This window comes from Trematomus bernacchii, unplaced genomic scaffold (assembly GCF_902827165.1).
Source record: "Trematomus bernacchii unplaced genomic scaffold, fTreBer1.1, whole genome shotgun sequence".
In the NCBI taxonomy this organism is placed as follows: domain Eukaryota; kingdom Metazoa; phylum Chordata; class Actinopteri; order Perciformes; family Nototheniidae; genus Trematomus; species Trematomus bernacchii.
Genome location: NW_022987771.1, coordinates 5063983 through 5073659, shown reverse-complemented (window position 1 = coordinate 5073659; position 9677 = coordinate 5063983). Strand labels below are relative to the sequence as shown.

The 9677-nt window shown below is 39.1% G+C and overlaps 1 protein-coding gene and 3 non-coding genes across 4 annotated transcripts; 3 read left to right on the top strand and 1 right to left on the bottom strand.

Moving 5' to 3' along the window:
• Positions 1–1617, top strand: LOC117496750. The gene has a single exon (XM_034148490.1). The coding sequence runs from the start codon at positions 65–67 to the stop codon at positions 725–727; it is 663 nt and encodes a 220-aa protein (XP_034004381.1). The 5' UTR covers positions 1–64; the 3' UTR covers positions 728–1617.
• A 1613-nt stretch (positions 1618–3230) lies between these two features.
• trnai-aau lies at positions 3231–3304 on the top strand. The gene has a single exon. It is a non-coding gene; the product is annotated as a tRNA-Ile (tRNA).
• A 3372-nt stretch (positions 3305–6676) lies between these two features.
• On the top strand, positions 6677–6750 carry trnai-aau. The gene has a single exon. It is a non-coding gene; the product is annotated as a tRNA-Ile (tRNA).
• A 1712-nt stretch (positions 6751–8462) lies between these two features.
• On the bottom strand, positions 8463–8536 carry trnai-aau. The gene has a single exon. It is a non-coding gene; the product is annotated as a tRNA-Ile (tRNA).
• Between the last annotated feature and the right edge of the window lie 1141 nt (positions 8537–9677).

Below are 9677 nucleotides of genomic sequence, written 5' to 3'. Positions count from 1 at the left end.
ACAGAACTTCCGATCTTTACGGAGTCTTTACAACATCCTCCATTAGCCACACGTCTGAACCAGGATGTCAGTGCAGTTCTCCGGCTGGGAGGTGTTTGACGATGGCGCTTCTTTTCCTGGTTTGGAGCTGGACTCGTCCCAGAAACCCCGAAGCAGCGGCGTCTACACCATGTACCACGGGACCAGCATCACCAGCGCACGAGTCATCATTGCCAACGGTTTTAAACAGTCTTCAAAGGGCATGCTGGGAATGGGCGTGTATGTCAGTCGTAATATAAAAAAGGCGACAGCTTATCCTCTGAGAAGTAATCCTACGGACCGAGTTGTCCTTCAGGTACATGTGCGCGTTGGCCGTGTCAAGCGCATTGACAAGGACAACCATCCCATGCAGCAAACATGGCACTCACATGGCTACGACACTGCTTGGGTGCCCCCCAAAGTTGGCCTCCGAGCAGTGCGCAGTGGCCTGGAGGAGGACTGTGTGTTTGATCCCAAAAGAGTGAAAGTGGTAGGCATCGCAAAGGCACCAAATGATTCCATACAGAAAGAACTTCAAGAGCTTCTGATACAATCATGTGGAGGAGGAGGTGAAGGTGCTGCTGATGTGTGTTCACTGTGTAAGAGAAAGACCCAGCAGGGCGTTCCACACATCAAGCAGCAGTGCTGGGAGTGTGGGAAAAACATCAGCATTCTCAAGTCCAAGCATTTCTGTCCAGCCAAACCCTGACGGGGTGAGGGAAGTCAGTCTATGCCAGAGCCGTCAGAGTGTCCTTTAGCCAGGCGCTGTTGACATTTCAAACTGATCCCTACCCCTTCCCACTCTGTGATATAGTCAACATATTGTGAGCCATAATAGGGGCATGAATATGCTTTTTGAGGACCTTCCCTTTCCTGTAGTGTGTTATATTGGTTTATGTGCATGTAAATGTTCTGCAAAGGCTAATATCTCTGTGTTCCCTGCCTGAAATGCCTCCATTGGACTCCTTTGTTTACTTCTGTAACATCCAATACATGTTCCAATATTGTACGTGATGGGTTAAGGGGCGGGACATCTCTAAGATCACAGCAGAGCCGGCCAGCTAACAAATCAGGGCAGACTGGGCTCTGGTTTCAGACAGAGGGTGAACAGAGGTAATGCAGCACAGGCAGTATGAGAAAAATAAAGAGCTTTTTGAACATTAAAGCATGGAGACATGTCACAGTAGAGACACTAAATAGAAATATGAACCTGAAAATTAGTATTATAGAGCGCCTTTAAATCTTCATTCGCTGTAAAGGTTGGCCATATGACGTAATGATTGATTGATAAACGTGTTTGCTAAACTCCAATTTGACTTTTAAATGATCCCAGTTGTCCTCAGTGTTATCCTGCCACCTGCCTGTGCTCTTTAATGTGTCTTCTAGCGTTTTCTGTTAGTTATTTCTTGTGTATGTTTGCTTGTTTCCTGTTTCCTTGCCCCCTTAAGGACCAACACAATTATCCTGATAGACGCAGCGGGTAACGTGACCTTCACAGAGCGCACCATGCCCACCTGTGACACGAACAAATGGAGCACCAATTCTTTCCAGTTCAAACTGGAGATGTGAAGACGTGATGGAGGAAACCCACTCTGTGCCTTTCTGCACCCCTGCATGTATTTAACCGGCATTTTACAAAACAGCAGGGTTGAGTTGCTAATTCGTTACAGATCGCTGGTGATCTGCTTTCAAATGCAATCAATACCGATAATTGTAATATAATTGTTGGTTTCTTATTTTCACTTCTTTTAAATGTGTGATATGTAGTGCACAATTTCCAAGACTGTTTTACACATTGGGAAATCATTGGATCTCCAATATTTTTCTACAAAATGTGTGATTTTGATTTAAATTCACAGTAACTATCACAAATTAAAATTACTTTTACAAATGAGCTATGCCCAAACCCTGCACAACAGTAGCCTCAGCGTTGGTTCAAACAATGGATTTTTTTCCGACTCTGACCATGGTAGAATAATGCATTTTACAACTGTTTGTCAATAAAATCATTGTATTCAAACACTCACTGTTGGCTCATTATGTAATGATTGTTAGCACAAAGACACGGTGGGGAACCCAATTCTCTTTTTTTAAGTAACACAGCATATGTCTGCTTTTTCATCTTTATCAAAACAGCTGGTTCTAGCTTTAACCTTATGTATATTACCTTTTGTGTTTCTTTGCCGTTTACCCACACACAGGTGTTTGGACACTCATGAGTACAAATGTTCATAATGACAAGCCTAACTTCATATCAATATGGAAGATCATTTGTAAATCCATCGACATTGTTCCTGTCTTTTAATGGAAAGAAATGATCTGAATCACTGGGCTAAAGCTGCTGCACATTGTCAACTGTTATTGAGCAGTGACCCCTACAGGAGATTTAAGATATTGCACTTCTCATGTAATCATCCCATAAGGACTGTTGTAGGTAAAAGACGTTTAAACAAGTAGCTCTCACATGAAAAGGTTATTTTTAAACATTGGCTAAATGATTCTTATTTTGGTATGGAGTCAATAGAGGGTCAAATGTCTTGTAGCTATGTATCACCATTTCTGTGTGTGAAAACGTTATGAATATATACATTCTGTTATCTATAAATGTGTGAACAATATTTAAACAAATAGGTTTTCCTATAAGATCTGTAGCTCCGCATCACATTTCGTGAACAAATAAAAACATGTTTGCATAAATCATTTGATACGTGCGAGTGCATAAAGAAAATGTCCTCAAAGGTTTTCATTTACATATATGGTTTTAATTATGGAGGACCGAACATGACACAAGTATACATAAATAAATGTATGAATAAAAACATAAATAAATACAGGAATAATGAATTTCAGTTTCTTAAATCACTTAATCACTGATTATAATGTTCTTCTTACTTGCAATTCTCTAGCTCATTAATGCTCCTGTGCTTACAGTTCCCCACCAGAAATATAATAAACATGCCATTCTTTTCAGTTTATCTTACTCTGATGGCTTACTTGATGATTTAACAGATATAATGTTCAATTAAAAGTGAATTGAGAAGCTGAAGACCAAACTTGTCATTACTGGGTGTTGAACGTTAGGTTTCTGCATGTTATATAACAGTTGTAACCCTAACCCTAACGAGATACCAACCAGGGATATTTACCTTTCGGTTCAGTAGGTTTCGTTGATTACTTGATTCTTTTATCACGTCACTACTATGACTACCCATGGCCGGTTAGCTCAGTTGGTTAGAGCGTCGTGCTAATAACGCGAAGGTCGCGGGTTCGATACCCGTACTGGCCACTGTATGTTTTCTCTCACACGTTGAGTTAGTACAGTGAGTTATGGGGGAATGCGAATTAAATGAGTAAGTAACTGCAAATAAGTGTCTATCTAAACATGGAATCATTTAATGTGTTACAATTATTTCCACAATTGAAAAATGACATTTACAATATAAATAATTGCATAATAAAGAAAGAATAAAATAAATAAAAACAATAAACCAAATTCAACTAGAAAATGCATTTCCTGCAGAAAATGCGTGCGAATGCTGTAAACTGTGAACATTTGTGGCTGAATTTAGCTGAAAATGCAGAAAAAGCTGAATATTTTATGAGCTGAATGGTAGCTGCTTTTAGCTAGAGAGACCAAGGGTGTTTCTCAATTGCGAGTAAAGCTGCTTCAGAGCCACTATTTCAAGCATACTACGTCATCGAGTGCCGCCGAAGTACTGTTCCAATCTCCAGCATACTTGGAAATCTACCGAGCCCGGCCTACTCCGTTTGGAGAAATATCGAGGCTGCACATGAGTAGACTCCGCGGTCTTCAAATCCCCACAATGCTTTGCGCACGGACCAATTTCCCCAAATCTGTGGCGGAAGATGTAAGGCGGGGCCTCTCATATGACGCACACCTGCACACTTGCTAGCGTGTTCCACTCTTCGTTTTCCGAATGCCAGGAAGTATTCTTGACTCGTTTCTGAAGCAAGATGCTCGGCAGACATGTGCTACCAAGCAAGCGTACTCGCGATTGAGAAACACCCCAAGTCTGTGGGTGTTTCTCAATCGGGAGTACCGACCGGAAGTAGATGGGCGTGACTTCGCCACTCTATAGAGTGGCGAAGTCCCTCCCACTTACTTCCGGGGTATGGGACCTTATGTCGGAAAAATTATGCATTGAAGTCAATGGGGAGAGAAAACTTATCTTTCGATCCCGTTTGAATTGTGCCATGAATTACACATATGATGTTTGTCAATCTTAAAAAATCATTTCCATGTCAAAAAAGTCACAGTTTGTCGTAAAACTGTTGAAATATAAGACTATGAAAAATACGTAACTAGAAAGACTACAAATCCCAGAGTCGCGTAAGTGATGTCACAATTGTTTACCTCCACCATTCAGATACCTAAGATCAGCGCAATATAGATATAATCTATCTATATGGCGCTGGCTAAGATAAGATAACTTTAACAAGATGCCTGTGTGCTTAGTACCAGGTTGTTATTATACCAGCAATGGGTCTTGCTCGTTCTTTTGCTTCCCGTCTGATGAAACGACCAGGAGTGGCTTGATCAAGTTAGCTACCTAGCTAGTAGCTAGCACGTTAGTTAGCATTACAGCCTTGTCATTTTTATTAGCCTTAACATGAAGTAACATTAAGTAACCCAAATTGTTAAACAGTAAGAGTAGTAGTCATATTTCGTGAACCCTTTGAATAGTACTGTCACCGGTGTGATCATTCTATAATACACCATTTAATTCCGGGGGAGAAATGCTAACGCTAACGTTAGCATCGGCGATCTTTTCTACTTCATGCTATCTGCACAAATGGTTGACATTAAACATTAAAACGACCAGGCAGTTCAGAGAGAATCAAAGGAAGGCAGGCAGGCAGCTTTGCATGACATTCTTCAGGACGTGTTTCATTGTGGTGATAGTCAATCGTTTGTTGACATGACAGTAGTGACGGCCATCTTGGTGACGTGTGTGGTTGACCAGAGATGTAGTTCATTTAGCGTTTCACACAAACAAATGTGTTACTTCACAGTTTTACGACACATTTTTTTTTTTTTGACTTGCAAAATTATCTTTTAAATTGACAAACATCATATGTGTAATTCGTGGCACAATTCAAACGGGATCGAAAGATAATCTTTCTCTCTCCATTGACTTCAATGCATAACTTTTCCGAAATAAGGTCCCATGGGGCTCAACCGGAAGGGGAGGGACTTCGCCACTCTATAGAGGGTCAAATAGAGTGGCGAAGTCACGCCCACCTACTTCCGGGTAACGGGACCTTATTTCGGAAAAATTATGCATTGAAGTCAATGGGGAGAGAAAACTTATCTTTCGATCCCGTTTGAATTGTGCCATGAATTACACATATGATGTTTGTCAATCTTAAAAAATCATTTCCATGTCAAAAAAGTCACAGTTTGTCTTAAAACTGTTGAAATATAAGACTATGAAAAATACGCAACTAGAAAGACTACAAATCCCAGAGTCGCGTAAGTGATGTCACAATAGCTAAGATCAGCGCCATATAGATATAATCTATCTATATGGCGCTGGCTAAGATAAGATAACTTTAACAAGATGCCTGTGTGCTTAGTACCAGGTTGTTATTATACCAGCAATGGGTCTTGCTCATTCTTTCGCTTCCCGTCTGATGAAAGGACTAGGAGTGTCTGGATCAAGCTAGCTAGTAGCTAGCACGTTAGTTAGCATTACAGCTGTGTCATTTTTATTAGCCTTAACATGAAGTAACATGAAGTAACCCAACATGTTAAACAGTAAGAGTAGTAGTCATATTTCGTGAACCCTTTGAATAGTACTGTCACCGGTGTGATCATTCTATAATACACAATTTAAGCCCGGGGGAGAAATGCTAACGCTAACGCTAGCGATCTTCTCTACTTCATGCTATCTGCACAAATGGTTGACATTAAACATTAAAACGACCAGGCAGTTCAGAGAGAATCGAAGGCAGGCAGGCAGCTTTGCATGACATTCTTCAGGACGTGTTTCATTGTGGTGATAGTGAGGGTAGCCAATCGTTTTGTTGACAGTAGTGACGGCCATCTTGGTGACGTGTGTTGTTGACCAGAGATGTAGTTCATTGAGCGTTTCACACAAACAAAAAGTGTTACTTCACAGTTTTACGACACATTTTTAGTTTTTTGACTTGCAAAATTATCTTTTTTATTGACAAACGTCATATGTCTAATTCGTGGCACAATTCAAACGGGATCGAAAGATAATCTTTCTCTCTCCATTGACTTCAATACATAATCTTTCCGAAATAAGGTCCCATGGAGGTCCACCGGAAGGGGAGGGACTTCGCCACTCTGTCTTGGAGCTATATCACTTCTGTGTGTGAAAACGTTATGAATATATTACGGCTGTCAAGTTAACGCGTAGATATCAGAATGTAATATACATTCTGATATCTATAAATGTGTGAACATTATTTAAATAAATACGTCAGTCCATGGGATGATTATATGAGAAGTATTTTAAAGTGCAATATCTTAAATCTTCAGTAGGGGTCACTGCTCAATAACAGTTGTAGCCTACACCTAACCTAACGAGATACCAACCAGGAATATTTACCTTTCGGTTCTGTAGGTTTCGTTTATTACTTTGATTACGTCACTGCTAGGACTACCAATGGCCGGTTAGCTCAGTTGGTTAGAGCGTCGTGCTAATAACGCGAAGGTCGCGGGTTCAATACCCGTACTGGCCACTGTATGTTTTCTCTCACATGTAACATTTAACCAGAGTATCAAACGGGGGGGAAAGCAAATTAAATGAGTAAGTAACTGCAAATAAGTGTCTATCTAAACACGGAGTTATTTAACGGGTTAAAAGTATTTCTACAAATAAAAAATTACATTTAGGCCTACAATAGAAATAAATGCATAAAGAATAAAATAAATAACACTAATCTAAATACAATAACTACATGTATTGCAGTAATGTATGAATGTTGACATACATAATGAAATATTGAAATAAACATAGCTATGTTGAACAGTCGCCATAGCCTTGTTGGTTGCATGTGATCTGAGATGGAAGTGAACCAGTGACCTTCAGGTTGATAGACATCCATTTACCACTTGAGCTAAAGCCACCTATAGAGAATTCAATATCATCTTTACAATTGGGCTTCTACAGTCAAAGAACATAATGTGTGTTGAATATAGAAGGTATAAGTAGTGGGAATACAGTGTAAAAAGATCACAACTTGGAATCCACTCGGATATAGTTTAGTTCTCCAACTAAAGATGGAGAAAGACTGGAGATGAATTTCATAACAATGACAGGTTCGAAACACCCGTTTTCAGTTTTTGGCCAGCTACAACTGTATTAATACTCATTATTGTCCAATTTCAGAATATTTATTTAGCATGTGATGATCTGCTCAAAGATAGAAGTGCTCTGTGTTTCTCCTTGCTGTGTACACAAAGATTCCAAATTAAAGGGGGATTGTATTATAGCAATTCAAAGATATTGTTAAAGACACCTCACTACGTACATGTGTTAAAACTTGTCAGAGGAATTTAAAGTACAATAGTTATGAATGTTGTCGTATCCACAGAATACAAGGCGACCCACCAAACAGCATTGCGTAAAAGATGCATGCCGCTTTAATGTGCATTGTGTGCGTAAAGGTACAAATACACTTGAGAAAACGTCACGGCAACAGATGGGCGATCATGCTTTAAAACTATATTAGTGGCCTAGAGGTCTAAGCATTAAATGAACATGCAGCAACCTAAGGTTCAACACCCAGTAATGATGACAAGTTCGGTCTTCAGCTTCTCAATTCACTTTTAATTGAACATTATATCTGAGAGGCCCTGCCTTACATTTTCCGCCACAGATTTGGGAATTGGCAAAGCATTGTGGGGATTTTAAGACCGCGGAGTCTACTCATGTGCAGCCTCGATATTTCTCCAAACGGAGTAGGCCGGGCTCGGTAGATTTCCAAGTATGCTGGAGATTGGAACAGTACTTCGGCGGCACTCGATGACGTAGTATGCTTGAAATAGTGGCTCTGAAGCAGCTTTACTCGCGATTGAGAAACACCCTTGGTCTCTCTAGCTAAAAGCAGCTACCATTCAGCTCATAAAATATTCAGCTTTTTCTGCATTTTCAGCTAAATTCAGCCACAAATGTTCACAGTTTACAGCATTCGCACGCATTTTCTGCAGGAAATGCATTTTCTAGTTGAATTTGGTTTAGTGTTTTTATTTATTTTATTCTTTCTTTATTATGCAATTATTTATATTGTAAATGTCATTTTTCAATTGTGGAAATAATTGTAACACATTAAATGATTCCGTGTTTAGATAGACACTTATTTGCAGTTACTTACTCATTTAATTCGCTTTTTCCCCCGTTTGATACTTTGGTCAAATTGTACTAACTCAACGTGTGAGAGAAAACATACAGTGGCCAGTACGGGTATCGAACCCACGACCTTCACGTTATTAGCACGACGCTCTAACCAACTGAGCTAACCGGCCATGTGTAGTCGTAGTAGTGACGTTATAAAAGAATCAAGTAATAAACTAAACCTACTGAACCGAAAGGTAAATATCCCTGATTGGTATCTCGTTAGGGTTAGGTGTACAACTGTTATATAACATGCAGCAACCTAAGGTTCAACAAGTAATGACAAGTTTGGTCTTCAGCTTCTCAATTCACTTTTAATTGAACATTATATCTGTTAAATCATCAAGTAAGCCATCAGAGTAAGATAAACTGAAAAGAATGGCATGTTTATTATATTTCTGGTGGGGAACTGTAAGCACAGGAGCATTAATGAGCTAGAGAATTGCAAGTAAGAAGAACATTATAATCAGTGATTAAGTGATTTAAGAAACTGAAAATCATTATTCCTGTATTTATTTATGTTTTTATTCATACATTTATTTATGTATACTTGTGTCATGTTCGGTCCTCCATAATTAAAACCATATATGTAAATGAAAACCCTTGAGGACATTTTCTTTATGCACTCGCACGTATCAAAATGATTTATGCAAACATGTTTTTATTTGTTCACAAAATGTGATGCGGAGCTACAGATCTTATAGGAAAACCTATTTGTTTAAATATTGTTCACACATTTATAGATATCAGAATGTATTATTCATAACGTTTTCACACACAGAAATGGTGATACATAGCTACAAGACATTTGACCCTCTATTGACTCCATACCAAAATAAGAATCATTTAGCCGATGTTTAAAAATAACCTTTTTATGTGAGAGCTACTTGTTTAAACGTCTTTTACCTACAACAGTCCTTATGGGATGATTACATGAGAAGTGCAATATCTTAAATCTCCTGTAGGGGTCACTGCTCAATAACAGTTGACAATGTGCAGCAGCTTTAGCCCAGTGATTCAGATCATTTCTTTCCATTAAAAGACAGGAACAATGTCGATGGATTTACAAATGATCTTCCATATTGATATGAAGTTAGGCTTGTCATTATGAACATTTGTACTCATGAGTGTCCAAACACCTGTACGTGTGGGTAAACTGCAAAGAAACACAAAAGGTAATATACATAAGGTTAAAGCTAGAACCAGCTGTTTTGATAAAGATGAAAAAGCAGACATATGCTGTGTTACTTAAAAAAAGAGAATTGGGTTCCC

What these genes read in the sequence shown, in the direction of transcription:
- LOC117496750 (XM_034148490.1), top strand. Translation starts at nt 65, where the DNA reads ATGTCAGTGCAGTTCTCCGGCTGGGAGGTGTTTGACGATGGCGCTTCT.